The 19,804-nt window shown below is 51.8% G+C and overlaps 1 protein-coding gene across 15 annotated transcripts in view; it reads left to right on the forward strand.

The window, feature by feature from the left end:
- Positions 1–913: 913 nt before the first annotated feature.
- The window catches only part of CAMK2B (calcium/calmodulin dependent protein kinase II beta), a 91,031-nt gene continuing 72,140 nt past the window's right edge, over positions 914–19,804 (forward strand). For 13 of the 15 annotated variants that reach the window (XM_069586893.1, XM_069586892.1, XM_069586891.1 and 10 more), the window contains exon 1: positions 926–1,237. In XM_069586893.1, coding sequence (XP_069442994.1) covers positions 1,173–1,237 — 65 coding nt within the window. In that variant the 5' untranslated portion in view covers positions 926–1,172. Of the gene's footprint in view, positions 1,238–19,804 lie in introns of all 15 variants that reach the window. The other 2 variants (XM_069586884.1, XM_069586895.1) reach the window with 2 other exon arrangements.

Raw genomic sequence — 19,804 nt, forward strand, 5'->3', positions numbered from 1 at the left:
TGGGAGAGGCTCTTCTGTGGGAAACGGGGTCAGCCCAACCTCTCCTGCGCCTCCTCCTGCTCATTGTCCTCCTCTCCAGGGCCACTCGAGATGGACCGTCTTCTTCCAGGCCAGAGCTGGGAGCAGGAAGGTGGACTATGCCTGGGAGAGGAAGGACGGTACCTCTACCTGGGCAAGGGGGCTGTGAGCTCTCAGGACCCCGAGAGGCTGATGGACCAAGCACTGTTCCCCGATTCAGGGCCCTCTTTCTGAATAGGAAATGTTTGTTCCTGGGACCTCTGCTCACAAGCCCCCAATGCCAAGTGCTAGGAAGAGGGAGGGGCTAAGGCTGCGGTGGAGCAGGCAGCCTCTACCCTTTCATCTAGTACTCCCTGTGTCCCCAGTGTGTACACCTGGTCTGGGAGGCTCCTGGCTGGCTCTGCCAGGGAGGCTGGACCGTGTGGTGTGCAGAGTGGTAGAGACGCGGGCCGGGCAGGGGGAGTCCTGTGCATGTCCTCGTGGGGCTGTTAGGAATGAGTCTGTAGAGGGAGGGCTCTCCCCCCTCCCATGTGCACCTGCGTCCCCTCTTGAGGTCCAGGTCGAAGCAGGCCTTCAGAGGAGAAAGGGGACTGGGTTCGTTGCGTGCAGTTCCCTGTGTATGTGCGCGCGGCAAGGGGGTCGCCAGGAGGCAGCGGAGAAGCCAGCTCAGGGAGCCAGCGGTTGCCCGTGTGCGTGGCCCCAGGCGCCTGGGCGCGGGTGCGAGTGCCGGCGCCGCACGTGCAGGGCGAGGGCGCGGGTACGAATGCCGGAGCAGGAGTAGGTGCGAGAGCGTGTGCAGGGCGCGAGTGCGGGTGTAGGTGCCGGCGCAGGGCTTAAGTGCGTGTGCGGGTGCGGGTGCCGGGCGCGTGCAGGGGGCGGCGGGCGGGGCGGGCGCGGCGGCGGCGGCGGCGGCGGCGACAGCGGCGCCCGCGCTCCCCGCGCGTAGGTGTGCGGCGCGCTCCTGCCGGGGACGGAGCGCGCAGATCTCGCGTGCGCTCGCCGCCCGGCGCAGCCCAGCCCGGCCCCCGCTCGGCGCCGCGAGCCGAGGTGTCGCCCGCGCCCGCGCCCGTGTCGCCGCCGTGCCCGCGAGCGGGAGCCGGAGTCGCCGCCGCCCGAGCGCAGCAGAGCGCACGCCGAGCCCGCCCGTCGCCGCCATGGCCACCACGGTGACTTGCACCCGCTTCACCGACGAGTACCAGCTCTACGAGGATATTGGCAAGTAAGAGCTGCGGCGCGTGCGGGCCGAGCCGGGGACCCCGGAGGGCGCTGAGCTCCGAGGGTGGTGATCCTGGCGACCCAGACCTTCTGCGCCGCCGGCTCCGGGCGCACTGCGGCCCCGCGCGCCCCCGGCTGCTCCCGGCTCGGGGCCCGGAGCGCACGGCCCCGCGCGGCTTCGACCCCCAAGCCCCGGGGCCTGGCCGCCGGACAGCGGCGCGTGCGGCCCTACCGGGCCCTGTCCGGCACGATCGCCGGACCGGAGGCCCCGGCTCGAGGCGCGGGGCTCGGCGCAGCGGGGGCGGCAGCAGGTGTCCCCGGAGCGCCCGGCAGACGTGACGCATTTGGCGGCGGGAGGTCAGAGAGGAGCCGCGCGCGGTTTCGGCCGCGGGGCCTAGAGCGCGGGGGAGGGGGCGGCCCTGGCCCGGAGTGGCGTCCCCGGCGCGGGCCACGTTGTCCCCACCCCCACCGGGCGGCCGGGCGCGGGGGCGGCGGGACCTGCTCTGCGCCTGCTTCTCCGCGTGGCTTCATCTACGCGGGGGGTGCCCGTTGCGCTCCGCGCCGCGTGGGAACAGCCTCTGCTGTGGGTCCTCAGGAGATTTGGGGTTCTGAAGGCTTTCCCCCCAGATCCTTCTGGAAAGAGGAGTCTGGCGAGCTGGGGGCTGAGGTCAGGGAGCTGGGATCAGGTCACGGGGGTGAAGATGAGGAGGTGAGGTGGGAGCTTGATGGCCTTCAGGGTCGTGGGGGTGGGTGGGGGCGCAGTTCTGTAGAGTTATTTGTGGGGAGGCAACAGGACGGACTTTGAAGGCTCTTTTCAGGTGGGGCCTCGTGGAGGGAACAGGTGGCTCCTGGGCTCTGCTCACCGATGTGAGCCGTGTAGGGCCCTAGACGGGGCTCTGCCGCCGGGCTCTACCCCGAATCCGATCGGGGGCTCCTCTCTGGCCTGGGAGTCTCCACTCTGTGAATCAAGGTGGCGTCACCTGGCATCTCCTGGTCTGGCTCCAGAACTCCTGAAATCCCTCGGTTCCAGCTTGGCGGCGGCCAGAGCCCCGCTCTCCGCCATCCTCCCCCATCCCTCTGGCATGGTGGGGGCGCTGGCGAGGTTTCCTCTTACACCTCCAGCGGCAGATCCCTTTTCCCCTCTTTATTAAGAAACGTCTGTGGTGATACCTTGTGTTGGCGAGGGATGCTGATCATTGATAATTGTGGGTGAGAGCTGGGAGGAGTGTGGGGGCGTGTGAATTCCCCAGTTCTCCCTGCACGTGGGGCAGGATGGCAGTCAGGCCTGGGGGGCTGAGGAGTGAAGGAGTGGAATGGAGGAAGCCCATGATGGGGTCGGAGGAGGCTGGGCCCTGGGGACTCAGAAATTCCTCGGCCCTCAGGTGGGGGCTGGTTGGGTGCCTGTCCCCAGGGCAGGGGGGCCTGGAGAGCAGAGCAGAGAAGGGGCGAGGAGTCCAGCACCCAGATTGTATGTACACCCGAGGCCCTGAGGAAGCTTCCAGGGCTTGTCTGGGACCAAGCCTGTGAGGATAGGGTGATGGGCTGGTGGTTCTCAGATGGGGACAAAGCAGGGGGTGGCAGTGGGAGGAAGGTCACCCCATTCTAGAGGACCTTCTTGTTGTTCCTCTGTGCCCAGGCCCTCCCGCCAGGCACCCCGGGTCCCCTTTGCAGAAGTGCCTCGTCCTGTTCACCCTGTCTCCTCTGCCTGAAGCTGGCTCCACTGACCACTCTTTCACTTTTCTGTGAACCTCTTTGGGCCAGCGGCCTGGCAGGGTGGTCGTCCCAACCCCAGGCCTCTAGTTCCAGCGGCCACAACTGGTTGTCCTCGCTGCTGCCATCCACACCCACACTGGGGGATGGAGGTCCCTGGGACTACCTTCGGGGAGGGTTTTGGGGTGGGGGGGGGTAGATCCTGCAGTGGAAGCCAGGCTCCTCTCCTGTCAGCAGGAGTGTGAGCCATTGTGGAAAGGAAGCCGGGGGCCTGAGGCTTGATTAGGTGAGGAAGCGTGGCTGTTGAGGGGGACCAGGGGCCTGGGAGAGGAGGGAAAGGTACCCCATCCCATGGGCTGGCCCAGCACCCCTTGGCAGAGCCTCCAGGCACCAGGCCCACTGAGGGATGCCCAGGGGCCTCTCATAGCCCCGCTGGGTGGGGAGGAGGCCAGGCCAGTGCAGGGGAGCTGCAATGGGGCAGGTGTCAGGAGGGAGGGTCTGGCACTGGGGCCACCACCTCGGCCCAGGGCTGGGGTCCTCAGTGGCCATGTCGGCAGTTGTTGACAATGCCTGGCCTGCCTGACACACAGTTGGTATTGCTTCCTGGTCCAGGTGGATGAGTCCAAGTTTATTTAAAGCTGCAGCCCCTGGCACCAGTCAGGCGACACTGAGCTCCCTGCCCGGGAAGGGTCGGGCCACAGGCCCACAGCTGCTCGCGTGACATGGCCACTGGACTGTCCCCTTCCTGCCCCGTGCCTTCTCTACCTCATTGTTCCCCCTGCCCCCGCCCCGCCCCACCGCCCGCCGCTCCCCGCTGTCTTTGCGTGGGATCAGCCCTTGGGGGCCTGGGCTTTGGGTTCAAGGGCCAGGAAAAGCTGTTTTCTGGGGTTCTGTCCTTCCTTGCCTGGCCAGGGCACAGCTCTCCAACACCAGCATACAGGTAACAGCCTTAACTTTGGCTTTAAGTTACAGACAGTTATGGATTAAGGCTGCGGAACACTCAGCCCAACACTGAACTGGCCAGCAACATGGTTTAAAAATGTTTCATATTGGATATATTTTTTTAAATGGAAAGAACTTCCAAGAGTAATAAAATAAACACTCGTATCTCTTCTACCTGGAATTGGAAACCGTTTCTTCTTTTTTCATTTTGGCTTTCAGTTCCGTTCAGTCCCTCAGTCTGTCCGACTCTTTGTGACCCCGTGGACTGCAGCACACCAGGCCTCCCTGTTCTTTAGAGTTCTTTAAAAAAATATATCAGAAATAAAGCCTTACCAAGAAATGTTAAGTAACCATTCTCCGCCAGCAACTGTGATGTGTTCAGATTTATGCTTTTAGACTCTTGGTTCATTTGCACACAGATAGAGTCACAACTAGCATACAGGATTCTTTGGGGGTGTCTTCTTTTTAACTTTATATACAATTTGGAAACTTGCGCTTTCCCCAGCTCAGTCTTGCGGGCGTCTGTGTGTGGGGACACTGTCTGGCCTTTCGCTGCTGCTCTGTGTAGTGACTGTAGTACCTGTAGTACATTGTGTTCCTCTCCTCGTGGCAGTCTCCATGTTGCCAGTGTTTCTTCCAGTCCCACCGTGGGTTTGCCGGTGCCCAGGGGCGAGGGTTTCCTCAGAGTTTGTCTCTGGTGGTCGGGGTGCCAGTGGGGGTCTGGACCTCTGGGTCTCCCCTGGGCCCACTCCCCCACAGCCCCTTTCCTGGGCTTGGTGCTGGCCTCCTTGTCTGGCTGTCTGTCGGGTAGGAATTTTGTGCATTTTGTGTTCAGGCTCCCGGAGCTTAGACTCTGGGGAATCATCCCCTTTAAAATCTGAGTGATCCCCTTCTCCAGGAGAAAGCTCCCACATGGCTTTGGATGTAATTCAGGGGTTCATGGACCCCTCCCCTTGAGAGAAGGTGAGCCCCATTGTAACAACCTCTAAGTGGCACATCACTTTGAACGCCTGATTTTATTTGATTCGAGTTGCTCGGGAACCCCCCCCCCATACTCCCCCTCCCCATTTTATAGACGTAGAACTGCAGCTCAGAGAGAGTGGACAACGTGCCCTCGTCAGCTAGGAAGGCCCCCAACTCCCAGTCCAGGGCACCCTTATCCTTCCCAGCTTCCCCCGAACCTCAGGCAGGCCTCGAGCTGACCTTGGTGTGTCCTTGACTCTATCCAGTGTGCCCCAATTGGGGGAGAGGAGGTCCTGTCCTGGGGTGTGACCCCTCAGCGGGAGGATCATCACCATCCACCTTCTGTGCTTTCTTGACGTCCTCTCCACTAGCCACCAGCCTGCTTGGTGGTTAATAGATAAACTCAGGAAATTCAGAGCAAATCGATGGTGAGCCTCCTGAGCGCCAAAGCCTGGTTGCCAGGGAAGAGAGGACTCGGGTGGAGGAGGAATCACTGTGTTTGCTTTCTCCCGCCCTCAGGCACATCGGGTGCTTCCTGCCCCAGGACCTTTGCCAGTGCTGATCCCCCCTCCTCTGATGGCCCCACAGCTCATCCCCCTGGCTGCTCCCTTGGAGAGGTTCTCATGCCCGCTTCCTGCTCCTCCCCCACCTAGCCTCTCCCTGCTTCTGTCTTCACGTGTCACTGGGCACCATCTGACACAAAGGCGGGTGGGTGTCTGGCCCTGCCCACAGTGGAGTTTCCTGCACGCGTGAGGAAGGGGTGAGCGAACCTGCCAGTGGCTTCTGCCCGCTGGGCTGGCCCCTGGGGTTGGAGTCCAGATGCCTAATGTAGGGTATTTAGAGAAGAAGTCGCACATGTTGAGGCTGCTGTGAGATGCACATGAAGGTGAGGCTAGTTTAGTTACTATTGAACGGTATTTTTATACCATAACCTACTTTGCTGAGAGCTAAGAATATATCTTGCGCTTGCTACCTGCACTCTTTCTCTCCTGGTAACAGTCGCTAGCAATTAAATGGTGCTTATTACATTAAGATGCTTGATCTGTGAAATAGGTACCGTGATTACTCCCAGTTTGGAGAAGAGGTGCTTGAGACTCAGAGACACTCCACATGGGGCTAGGGTTTGAGTCTAGGCTGTTGACTAGAATCTACCTTCCGCTTCTCTCAGAAGCTCCATTCTGTGTTTTTAAAAGGCAATTATTCCACTCTCTGACTCATGGCCCGCTTGTGGTCCACTCTGACCCTGGGCTTCTCAGGGTCTCACTTGTCCTTAACAGGCTGCTTGCTGAGCCCTCTTTGTGCTTTTCCAGCACAAGGCATTGCCCTATGGCTCCTTTTTATAAAGACATCATTTCCTGTGGTTGTCCCTCTGTGGGAACCAATACTGTACCCCCATTTGGGGCCAGCAAGCCTTATTTGATTTTAATGATTAAATAGACAACAGGGATAATATCTTAAAAGAAAAGTCAATACACAACTATGTGCAGTGAATGCGACTCCTTCATGCTCAAGCTTATTCATTCCACAGAGGAACCTGGCCTGCCTGTTTTAATGTTAGTATAAGGATATGTGTGGTGCGTATATATGTGCACATTTGTATATATGCATATATGTCACACGCATATATATGGTTTTAAAACACAATGGAATCACCATATATGTGATTCTGCAGTTCGTTTGCTACTAACACTTTTTCATGATGATCCCTCATGTCAGAGAGACTTTTCTTACAGCTAAGTGCCTGCCAGTTCTCTTAGAATCAAGAGATGGATGTATATGTGGTGGCCTTATTTTTAAAACCCCAAATGGGGACCCGTTCCCTGACAAGACAGAGGGAAGAGAGGATGCTGTGTTTGAAACAGGGGCTCCCAGGGTTATCAGGAGGGCATGATCGTGGTGGATGAAGGAGCACTTCTTGGTGGGGTCCTGGGTTGGGGCACAGGGGTCTTGATCAAAAAAGAAGCCAAGAACATATCCCTCTCCTTTTTTTTTTTTTTGATTTGAAGAATCCCCCAAGAGCCTAGGCAAGAAAGATGCAGTATTGGATTTTCTTTCTTCTACCTAAAGTGACATTCTATCAGAGATGGTTCCCTTAGAGAGTCCATATTGAGTTGCCTGGAATTTATCAAATGCTTTAATAAGAAAGAGCAAGTGGAGGTGACATGAACAGTGTCTGCTCCCTGGAAGCATCTTGTCCCTCCCACTGCTCTCTGAGGCCACCTGGTCCAAGGCAAGAGATGAGGCCTTTCTGGAGATCTCAAATATATTTTCAAAATTTTTAATTCCTTCTCTCTCCCCGCCTCAAAATGGAATCCGATTTAGTTATTTTTAAAGCATCTTTCACAGCTGCAAGTCACTTTGTTAGTGTAGAAATGTAAAAATGCATTATGTATCAACTTGGTTTTCCAAAAATTACCATATTGGCATGTTACAGAGAAATGTATATTTTATTCATATAAAGATCTGAATCTGTTTAAAATGAAAACATCCTTATTGGCACTAGTGGTGTTCCTAGGTTCTTAACTTTTGGGTGGCCTTTGTCTCCTAGGTTAGAGGGTCACTAGGTCATTCAGTGGCCAAAACTCCTGGTGGACTGTTTTTTTTTTTTTTTGCATTGACATAATGATCCGAAAATAACTAAAGTTATGCTTCTTTGTTAAGCCAGATACAAGCTTTTGTTGAATTCAGGAACAGATTGGCAATAGCTCGGCATAGATTTAAGAACATTTTTTGGAGAATACATAAACCATGCTGTTCTACAGGCCTAATTTGAGAACCACCTCCTTTCCCTGCTTTATGAGCAGCCAGTGAGCCCTGAGTCGGGGAGATGCTGTGACCATTACCACGAAACAGGAACGGTGTCCTGTTTTTGGATGTAACACCCTCCATGGTGTTGGGCATATCCAGGTTGGTGCCTGTGTCTAGTGAAGAGCCAAGGGCAGTTCCTGCCTCCCTGTCACTCAGCCCACGCTGAATTCCAGGGCTTAGAACCATGCCCAGTGCATAGTGGTGCCCAACAAAGTGGCTTTATGTCACCCACTAAAAGATGGGGGCCCTTCAGGTGGTTGGGGGCAGGAGGTGCTGGTGGTCTCGGGGGTCTCAGATGGCTGGCCTGAGTGGCCACCTGTCCTGTCACCTGGTGAAGGGTGGCATGACTTGGGTGCTGGCCACAGAGCTGGATGCCAAGAGGTTGAAGCATTTTGCCCATTTCTTAGTGAAGTTCTTCATGTGGCTTTTGTTCTTGTACATTGAGGTGCATGCAGCCTGATTTTCAAAGCCCTTGGTTCGATCTGAGACATCTGTTAGGGGCTTTCCGGGTAAAGAGTTCTGGTCTAGTTGGGAGCAGTACTGCTGAAGAAGACGATCAGGGTGGTGCATCCTAGCCCCTGGCTGCACCTGTAGACCCCACCCCAGACCTGCTGAATCAGACCCAAGGAGAGTGGTTGCCCCTCAGTGGTGATCAGTGGGCAGCGCAGACTCAGACCCTGCAAGGGACCTCTGTGCGCAAGGCCAGGTGCCTGCGCCTGCTCCCTCCCTGGGCTCTGTAAGAGCCTTACTTGACCATGCATTTGGAATTTGCCTTCCTTTTTTCAGAAACTCAGTATTACTCCTTGACCCTATCCAAGTCATCTGGAGCAGAGCTTTCTAGAAGAAACAAAACTTAAGCCACAAATGTCAGGCATAGGTGTAATTCAAAATTTTCTGGTACTTGAAAAAACCTAAAAAGAAACTTAGTAAACCTAAAAAGAACTTTAGTAGTATATGTATTTAATTCAGTTTATCCAAAATATTGTTTCAACATATAGCCAATACAAAAATTATTGTTAAGCTATCTCAAATTTAAAAACATATTGTTTTTGGAATCTGTTGTGTCTTTTTACACTTGCAGCACATCTCAGCGTGGACCTGCCACACTTCAGGCTGTTAGGGCTACACACCAGCAGTGGCTGCTGTATTGGGCTGCACATGTTTAGAGCTTTAAGATCATTCCTGTTATTATTACTGTTACTATTTGCAACTTTTCTGGTTTATTTTGCTTTGCTTCAGATTCCTTCTCGCATCCAGCGAATCTGCCTGCACACGTATCATTTGCCAGGCATTTTCTGCGTGCTTAGGAAACAGTGAACAAAGTTGAGGGTGCCTGCCATCGTAGAGCTTATACTGGTGGGAGAAACAGGTGGTAAACCCTAAACAAATTATATGATGGGGTAGAAGGTGATTTATACTTCTGATTTTGGATTAAGGAAACTTGAGAATACCAGTTAGCAGGAAGGTTGTAGTTATAAAAACAGTGGTCAGACCAAGAAAAGGAGAGAAACCTCAAATTGCCAAAATCAGGAGTGAAAGAGTGGATATTACAACTAATCTTGTAGAAATAAAAGGCTGATAAGGGAGTTCTATGAATGACTGTGTACCGAGTGAACGGTAACCAGAAGAAATGGACAAATTCTTAGAAAGACAAACAACCGAAACTGACTCAAGAAGAAATGGAAACTCTAAATAGACTTGTAACAATTAAAGAGAATAATTAATAAATTAATAAATTTTTAATGTTCCCCCCCCCAAAAGTCCCTTCAGTCCAGATAACTTCACTGGTAAATTCTATCAAACAGTTAAAGAAGAATTAATACCAGTCCTTCACAAACTTCTGCAAAAAATAGGAGAGGAAGGAATTCTTCCTAACTTACTCTGTGAAGCCAGTAACTACCCTGATACTAAGGCCAGAGAAAATGTTTTGGATACAGATGCAACGTCCTCAGCAAAACACTAGTGAAACAAATTTAGCAGCGTAAAAAAGGGTTCATTATGAGGAAGCAAAATTTATTCCAGGAATAAAAAGTTGGTTCAAAATACAAAATTCAATCAATGTGATATGCCAGATTAACAGATTAAACAAAGAAAGTATATGATCATTTCAATAGATGCAGACACAAAGCATTTAACAAAATCTAGTACTTTTTCCTAGAAACACTAAACAAACTAGGGCTAGAAATGAATTTCTTCAACTTGATAAAAGGCCTCTGTGAAAATGCCACAGCTAACATATTTAATGGCAAAAAACTGAATGCTTTCTCCCTAAGACCAGAAACAATCAAGAGTGTTCTATTCAACATTGTACAGGAGGTTCTGGCCAGGACACTTAGGCAAGAAAAAGAAACAAAAGGTACCCAGATAGGAAAGGAGTAGGTAAAACTACCTCTTTTTACAGATATCATGATCTTGTATAGATAAAACCCCAAGGAATCCCTGAAAAGCTATTAGACTAAAAAATGAATTTAGCAAAATTGCAAGATACAAGATCAAGATACAAAAATCCAACATGTTTCATTACACTCACAATGTTCAATCCCAAAATAAAATTAGGAAAGAAAATTCATATTTTAAAAGAATAAAATACATACTAAGAAATTTTTAAAAAGGTAATACAAGAGTTGAACATTGAAGACTATAAACTACTGTTGAAGAATATTAAAGATCTAGATAAATGGAAAGATGTTTTATGTTCATGGGACTGAAGACTTAATATTGTTAAAATGGCAGTATATGCCAAATTGATCTATAAATTCAATGTAGTACCTATTCCAATTCCAGCTACCTTAAAAAAAAGAATAAAAAATAAAAAATTAAATTTGTAGGGACATGTAAGGGGTCCAGAAGAGCCAGAACAATTTTGAAAAAGAACAAAGTTGGAGGATTCCTACTTCCTGATTTCAAAACTAACTATACTGTTATACCAGTCAAATCAGAGCGGATATTGTCTGGCATAAATGTGGGTATAGTGTGACTAAAGGATAAACACATAGATCTGGAATAGGATTGAGAGTCTAGAATAAACTCATATATCTATGGTCTGTTGATTTCTTTTGACAAGGATGGCAAGACAATTCAATGGAAAAAGAATAATGGTTACTTTAACCAGTGGACAAGTGGACATCCATGTGCAAAAGGATGAAGTTGGAACCCTATCTAATGCCAGATACAAAAGTAGATAGGACTTCCTTGGTGGTCCAGTGGTAAAGAATCCATCTGCCAATGCAGGGGACATGAGTTTGATCACTAGTCTGGGAAGATTCCACATGCCATGGGGCAACTAAATCTGTGTGCCGCCACTACTGAGCTCTGGAGCCCACAAGCTGCCACTCCTGTGAGCCCATCACCGCAGCTGCCCATCACCGCAGCTGCCCATCACCGCAGCTGCTGAAGCCCAGGCAACCTAGAGCCTGAGCTCTGCCACAAGAGAAGCTGCCGCAACGCGGAGCCCATGCTCTGCAACTAGAGGGTAGCCCTCACTCTCCGCAAGTAGAGAAAAAGCCCTCACAGCAACAGAGACCAAGCACAGCCAAAAATAAGTACATGTTAATAAACAAACTTTTAAAAATAAATAAAAACAAAAAAGATATATTAGTGGTCAGTAAGCACACAAAAAGATGCTCAATATATTTATCTCAAAATGGCCTAATTGTAGGAGCTAAAACCAGATAATTGTTGGGAGAAAACTTAGGAGTCAATCTTTGTGACCTTCGATTTGGCAATGGTTTTTTTTGGGTACAACACCATAAAGCACAAACAACAAAAGAAAAATAAATTGGACTTAATTAACATTAAAAAAAAAAAACTTTTGTGCTTTAAAGGACACCACCAAGAAAGTGGAAAGACAACCCATGGAAAGGGAGAAAATATTTGCAAATCATATATCTGATAAGGAACTTGTATTTAAAATATTTTAAGAGCTTACTACCTAACAGTAAAAAGACAAATGACCTGATTAAAAAATGGGCAAAGGACCAGAAAAGATATTTCTCCAGAGAAGATATACCAGTAGACAATAAACATACACAAGGATGCTCAACATCAGTAGTCATTTGGGAAATGCAAATGAAAATCACATTGAGATCCCACCTCATTTCCACTAGAATGAGTAGAATGAAAAAGACAATGTCAAGTGTTGGTGAGGATTTCGAGTTGGAACCCTCATGTGTTACTGGTGGGGAGGTAAAATGGTGCAGCTGCTATGGAAAACAATCTGACAGTTTCTCAAACTGTTCCCTTCCTAGGTATGTACTCAAGAGATATGAAAACATGTTCCCAAAGACATACAGATTGGCAGTAGACACATGAAAAGATGCTCAACATTGTTAACTATTAAAGAAATGCAAACCAAAGCTAAAGGGACTTTCCTGGTGGTGCAGTGGTTAGGAATCTGCCAGCCAGTGCTCAGGGGACACAGTTCGATTCCTGGTCCAGGAAGATCCCACATGCCATGGGACAATTAAGCTTGTGTGCCACAACTCCTGAGCCCATGTGCCGCCACTGCTGCTGCCATGCACCCTAGAGGCCATGTCCTCAAGAAGAGAGAAACGACTGAAGCTGGCCCACACACAGAAGAGAGGTGTAGCGCCTGCTCACTGCAACCAGAGAAGGCCCTTGAACAACAAGGAGGACCCAGCATAGTCAACTTGCTAAAAAGTCAAAACTTCAGTGAGGCATTGCCTCACACTAGTCAGAGTGGCCATCGTCAGAAAGTAAATGTCTATAAATAATAAATGCTAGAGTGAGTGTGGAGAAAAGGGAACCACACTCTTGATGGAAATATATTGGTGCAGCAATTATGGAGAACAGTATGGGTTTCCTTAAAAAACTGAAAATAGAGTTACCATAGAATCCAGCAATCTCATTCCTGTGCATATATCTGGAAAAGATGAAAATTCTAATTAGAAAAGATCACACATCACAATGTTCGTAGCAGCATTGTTTATCATAGGCAAGACTTGGAAGCAGCCCGTGTCCATCGACAGATAAATGGATAAAGAAGATATTGTACATATATACAATGGCATGTTACTCAGTCATGAAAAGAATGAAATAATTCTATTTGCAGCAGCATAGATGGGCCTAGAGATTATCATACTGAGTGAAGTCAGACAGAGAAAGACAAATATCATGTGATACTACTTATGTGGCATATGTGGAATCTAAAAAAATGATAAATGAACTTATTTACAAAACAGATGCACAGACATAGAAAACAAACTTATGGTTACCTAAGGGGAAAGGAGCAGGGGAGGGATAAATTAGGAGTGTGGGATTAACAGATACACACTTCTATGTATAAAATAGATAAACAAGGACCTACTGTATAGCACAGGGAAATATTAACATATTTGATATCTTGTGGGGAAAAAAGCACACATCTGCACAAAAACTTGTTCATAAAAGCATTATCCACAATAGCCAAAGGGTAGAAACAAACCAAATGTCCATCAGCTGATGGATGCATAAAGAAAATGTGTTATTTCCACACAATGGAGAATTATTCGTGCACAAAAAGAAATGGAGTACATTATGAGTCACACCCTTGTGGTGTCTGAGGGCAGGGTCCACGATGCTATGGCCAAGACACAGCAAACCACCCCCCGGCTCCATCTCACACCGGGACACCTGTCAGCATGCCCAGAAGCAACTGAGAGCTGCCTGGGAGCTGCAGGCTGGCATGAGCTAGACAGTGGGGGATAAGAGGCTGGGAGGGGAGACCCACAGACCTCCCCCTGTACTCTGCCAAGTCTTGGTTGATGTTTTGTTTCCCACAGCCTGGACTGGCTTTGGGTCCAGAGTGGTCTCAGAGTGGACACAAGGCCATGATGAGCAATAAGAGGCCGCGCTCCAACTCCACCCCACGACCCAGACCGTGCCCCTGGACACAGCTCCTGAAGGTCCCATCCTCTCAACTCTCACCTGGCCCTGACTAGGGGAGGAGGGTTATGCCGGATGGGTGCTGGAGGGTGAGGCTTCTCTGGGAGCAGGAAGGGTGGGTCCCAGTGGGTGGGGTGATGGGTGAGGGTGGAGGAGGAGGACAGGCTGTCAGTGCGATTGGCAGTGATGGGAAGGGCTGGAGTAGGGGTGGAGCCCAAACCCCAAACCCCCGGCTCTGTGATTCCGGGAAGTCTGGTTGCCTCCTTTCTGGGCCTGCCTTGTGTTTTTCCCTCCTGCCTGGGTCCTCCCCCTCACCTCTCCTTACCTCCTTCTCTTCTCCTTGGCCCCTTTTCCAGGCTCCCATGTCTCCCACTCCTTCTGTCCCCTGGGGCACCCCCAGGGCAGGCTGTGAACCCTGCTGGCCTCATCCTCAACTCCCTGGCTGAGGAAGGCCCCAGAAATCCAGGAGCTGGGAGTCCCTAGGAGCAGGGCCCGGCTGGGAACCCAGAGGCCAGGTGCCACACGGGGTGAGTGTCCTCCTACCCTTTGTGGAGACCCAGTGGGGACGGACCCTGCTGGAACACCTCGAGCTCAGGGTTCCACTTCGAGGGACCAGTAGGTGCCTTGGCTTCAGAGCTCTGGCCCTGGTGTTGATCCATGTGCTGGGGCTCTACTTGTTTCTGTCCTGAGTGGTCCCCTTGGGACTGTACCATCCATGATTCCTGGACTGGGATCTGGGTGCTGAGGCCAGGGCCCCGCAATCTTGTCATTCCAGCGTGGGGTGGGCTCCAGTGTCCCCTATCCGTGCCTCTTCCTTCCCTGAGGGTCTCTGGCCCCTCGAGTCTGGGCAGGGCCATGGAGGAGGAGAGAGACTTCCAGCTTGCAGACCGTGGTGCCTGAAGGGCGGTGCTTTTCACAATTCCTCTGTGGCCTGAGAGTGGGCGCATTTGTACACTTGCGTTTTTATTTTCTGACCCATGAACAAATGCTCATCTTGACTGATTGCCTGAGGGACATACTGCCTAGGACGGCCTGTCTTGTGGGAGTTAAGCTCTCTTTTCTGCCTCAAGTTTAGACTTTTCTTCCCTTCCTCCTTCATCTGCATACAGGCTCTTCCTGGTATGGTGACCAATGGGCATTCCCTTCAGTTTGCTGGCTGGACCTTGTGGAGCAGGGACTGGGGGCTGGGTTGGTCCATCTGTTTCCCTTCTCCTCTCCTTTCCTTACTTAAAGGATGCTTCAGGATCTCTCCATAAAGAAGGCTGAGCACCAAAGAATTGATGCTTTCGAAGTATGGTGCTGGAGAAGACTCTTGAGAATACTTTGGACTGCAAGATCAAACCAGTCAGTCCTCAAGGAAATCAACCCTGAATATTCATTGGAAGGACTGATACTGAACCTGAAGCTCCAATACTTTGGCCACCTGATATGAAGAGCCTACTCATGGGAAAAGACCCTGATGCTGGGAAAGACTGAGGGCAGGAGAAGAAGGGGACGACAGAGGATGAGATGGTTGGATGGCATCACTGACTCAATGGACATGAGTTTGAACAAACTCTGGGGTACAGTGAAGGACAGGGAAGCCTGGTGCGCTGCAGTTCATGGGGTCACAAAGAGTTGGATGCAACTTAGTGGTCGCACAATAAAGGGGTCTCTCCTGAGGCCGTCCTGGGGTTGCCTTCTCTGGCCTGCCTGTTCTCAGGCTCCTCTGCCAGATTGAGCTGTCATCTGAGTTCCAGTCCCCTCTGCTTTCCCATCTCCTGCGTCTCCCAGCCTCGACGGTCAGTACAGGCACTGGGTGGGGGTCTGGGTCTTGCTCTCCCTGGGGACTTCTGCACATCACCTCTTGGAGTGCACGGGGTCTTCACCTTGGTTCCCCATTGGGGTGCTATCTGTGTGGAACCCCTGTACAATCTCCAGGTTCCACTGCACCTAAGTGAGTCTGGGGCTCCCAGGTGAGTGGACACCGAGGCCTGGGCTCTGTGTGGCAGGGCCGTCGAAGTGGGTCCTTACCAACAGGAGGGGACAGTCATGAGTGTGTTCTCTTGGGGATAGTGGGTTGGTGCTGCACTCCTGGGCAGAAGAAGGGTCACCTCTCAGAGCCTCAGTCTCCTCATCTGTGAAGAGGGTATGTCATTGTGAGGTCAGCCACACAGAGCAGGGAGCTGACCAGGTGGCAGAAAGGGCAGAGCCCATGCCCGGCCTGGAGGCCTCAGCGCTTCAGCTTTCTCTGCACTGTCTCTGGGGCCAGGGTCTGGGAGGAGGGGCTGGGGTGACCATTAAGGAGGACACAGCCCAGAGCCGAAGGGGGGGCTGCCCAGGACACCAGTATAAAGAGGAGGCTGTCCAGGACACCAGTGCAGTGCAGTTGGCATTATGGACCAGTCGCTTTTCTGTGCCCAAACTAAGGAGGGTGGTTCCAGGCCAGGTGGGACAAGGAGGACATCCATGGGCAAGGCATGCATTTGCTGCCCACTGGGTCATCTCTGCCCTGGCCTGGCCCGCAGATCAGGGACCCTGTCTATACCTGGCAGCACTGAGCCCATCACAGCTGTTCCTTTCAGTTCGTGGTTTTCTGTCTGGGGTTGTTATGCTTTTTTTTCTCTAAATGTTCCTTGTTTGTCTGCAGAGGTTAAGGTATGCCACGTGGTTCTAAAGGCACTCCTTTTGAAAATTTGACTTTAAAGTTAGCAAGACAAGTACCAGTCTCTTTTATTTTTTTTATTAGTGATTTCTTAGACATACAGCTACATATCCTACCAGTCTTCCTCTTTTTTTTAAATTGTGGTAAAATATATATAACATAAAATTTACTATCTTAATCATTTTTAATTGTGTAATGGTGTTCAGTACATTCCTGTTGTGGTGTTACCATTGCCACCATCCATCTCCTGAACATTTTTATCTGATAAAACTGACTCTGTCCCCATTAAGCATCACAAACTTCCCTTTCCCCCAACCCCTGGCACCCACTGTTCTGCCTTCTGTCTCTGAATTTGACTGCTCTGAACATCTCATGTCAGTGGACGTACACAGCGTTTGCCTCTTTGTGTCTGACTTATTTCTCGCAACATACTGTCCTCAGGTTTTACCCATGTTGTAGCGTGTGTCAGAATTTCCTTCTTTTTTGAGGCTGAATGATACTCGTTGTATGGGTGGACCACATTTTGCGTATCCATTCACCTGTCAATGGACACTTTGGGCCTTGCGGCTGTTTTAAAGGACATAATACATGGTCTCCTCCCACTGGCCATGACCTCTCAACACTGGGCTGTGTGGCTTGGGCCACCGTGTAATCTCTCTGGGTTCAGTTTCCCCCTCTATAAACCAGGAAAGTGAAAAATGAAAGTTTTAGTTGCTCAGTCGTGTCTGACTCTTTGCGACCTTATGGACTGTAGCCCACCAGGCTCCTCTGTCCCTGGAATTCTCTCGGCAAGAATACTGGAGTGGGTTGCCATCCTCCAGGGATCTTCCTGACTCAGGGTTTGAACCCAGGACTCCTGCGTTACAGGCAGATTCTTTACCGTCTGAGCCACCAGGGAAGCCTGATAAACCAGGAGATTTGGGTCAGATGACCTTCTGGGGTCCTTTGTGGCTCCATGAATTGACTCTGTGGAAATCCCATTTCCTTCCTCTGAGCCTTGCCACAAAGCTCACCTGTCAGATGCTCGGGCATCTGTGGGTCAATCACACAGGTATTTGCCTTCCTGGAGAATACAACTTAAGGAGGATGAAGTCTGATTGACCCGAGACATAAAAGAAAAACAAGTCCCTAGAGCTTTAATGGATATGCCCACGCCTTCCAGGAAGAAAGAATCAAATGGCCACGAAGCCCATCTTCCTAAGCTCTAGATCCTGTCGGGTCTGGGCCACCATGGGTGGTGAGCTGCTGTCTGTGTTCAGAGCATCTGTCCAGGCAGGTGGTGCTGCTCCCATGCCCGCCCAGATGCCCTGCCTCCCGCCAGGGCCACTGAACCTTCCAGTCGCTGTCCCTCCTCCCTTGTCTGCCCCTGCTTGTCCTCCGTGAGCTGCGCAGCCTCAGCAGTAATTTCAGGCCCCTAGGGGGTTGACTCAGTTCTGTCCCCATCGGTGGCTGCCTGGCACTGTGGCGAGTGGGGCGGACGTGGCTTTGAAGAGCTGCTTTTGAAGGTTGCTCTGTGGGCCGCTGGCTCACAGACCCAGGCTGGGAACACGGTCCCAGCTGCTGCGGCTGTGTGTGCATTCAGAGGTCCCATGGCTTCTGAATCGGCCCTTGGTTCCGTTGACGGTCACACAGGGAGGGCAGCCACGTGGGCTGCTTCCTGGGCTGCACCGGCCCTTGCAGTGGTGCTGGGCGCATCCAGCTGTGGGGATGCCGGCCGGGTTCCGTGGCCCTCCAGGGTGGCCCCTGAGCATGAAGGTAGCAGATGGAGACACAGCTGGAGATGGCCCTGGGCTCAGGTTCTGATAAAGGCATCTTAAGAGCACAGTGAGGCCGCAGGTCTCTGCCTCTGTGGGGTGAGGCAGGCGGGCAGCTCCCCAGAGCCTGCTAGCTGAGCATCTCCGTGGCTATACAGTTCTGTCATCTTCACAATCAAGGGGACTTTTACTTCCTTCCCGTAATATGTTCAATGCTTCTGAAAATACCTAAGTGTTTACACTTATTTGGTGGTGAAACAACTTGGCCCTCTCTGTCCAAGTGTCAGTGAAAGGGAGGCCCATGATGTGACAGCCTGCCTCTGTCCAGAGCACCCCAGATGGCTGGACCAAGGGCAGGCGTGGGTGTCCAGGGGGGCCAGGGCCCTCTCTCTGAGCTGGTTTTTCTGATGGAAAACAGGTGAAAAGTCCGTAACGGTTCTCGGAACCTCTATCGTCACCGGTGTCTGATAATTCAGGTTGAGTTGACTTCTGCTTGCTGGGCACTCGAGGGGAACATTGAGGTACCCCAGGCGGGGCATGGGGCTGGGAGTAAGGAGACGAGGGCAGAGACCCAGGACGAGAGCCTTGAATGGGGTGCCGCCTGCACACAAGGTGGTGGAGGCCCCAGGCCTCTCCAGGCCTGGATGGGTCTTCCTGCTGCCCTGCCCCCAAGCTTGTTGCTAGCTTCCCTTGACAAGCTGGAATCCTGTGCCATCAGGATTCTAGGGGCCAGCAAGTGCAGACCCAAGCCCTGCCCTTGAAGCATCCCAATTTATTTCAGGGGCCAACAAAAATGTGCCTTGCTACCTCTCTCCCAAGTGTGTAATAAGCCTCCTGCTCCTTGCAGGTGGGCCACGGAGGCTGCATGCGGTGAGGAAGGGTTGCCTTCACATATAAAGAGGTCCTACAGGTCAATAAGAAAAGAGCTAAAATTCCAACTGAAAGATGGATGAAGGACCTAAGCAGGCAGCTCGCAGAAGATGAAATGGAAGTTGTTTCAGGTGGCAGAAACATGAAGAATAGAAGTGAAACCAAAGCCACTGCTCTCTTGCCCCTGGGTTCACCTCGTGCTTCAGGTATAAGATGGGTTTTCCGGGTGACCCGTGGGCTGATGAGGCCACCTCGGTCAGTCTCCAGGCTCAGCTACCCTGAAGCTGATGAACAGAGGGCCTGGGCGTGGGTGGGCCGGGCTGGGCTGAGGCCTCTCAGTGTAGGCAGGAGAGGAATTCTAGAGATGCGGGCGCCTCCTCCTCCAATACTGAGCTGTGCAGTTGCAGAAGGCCTTGCTTACCCCTCCTGCTCCTTCTCCTATTGGCCTGTCAGCATGTGCCCCACTCCCCAACCATGGGTTGAGTGGGGCCCTAACTCTCCCATTACCTGCTCCCCCAACCCCCTCCGCAGAGGTCACTGCAGGGTGCAAGGCCAGGTCCAACCTGCAGGCTCTGCCCTGGCCTGGTGGGAGGAGGGGCCCCAGGCATCAAGGGGTCCAAGGGGGTCCAGGGCCTCCTTTCGTCCTATCCCACCTCTGTCCTTGTTTTGGTCTTTGCTTAATGCAAACCTTCAACTTGAGTCATCTGGGGAGCTTGCTGCTAAAGACTGTACCTGAGAGAAAGAGGGAGGAGAGGGTCAGACAACAACACAGAGAAGGGAAGGTGGGGTGGGCGAGAGCAAGGAGCATGGAGGCGTGAGCCTGATCCCACAAGAGGCCCAGGAGTGGCGGGTACCCACCAAGGCTGCACCTGACAGGTTGGATTTGAGAGGAGCCCTTGGCAGAGATCGGCTCTTACCTTGGGGCCCTCTCTTGTCCTGGGACAGCCTGGACTATCTGCCCTCAGGAGGCCTCTGGCCTGGCCAGGATCTCACCCAC

The sequence above is a fragment of the Ovis canadensis genome, chromosome 4, assembly GCF_042477335.2.
Source record: "Ovis canadensis isolate MfBH-ARS-UI-01 breed Bighorn chromosome 4, ARS-UI_OviCan_v2, whole genome shotgun sequence".
In the NCBI taxonomy this organism is placed as follows: domain Eukaryota; kingdom Metazoa; phylum Chordata; class Mammalia; order Artiodactyla; family Bovidae; genus Ovis; species Ovis canadensis.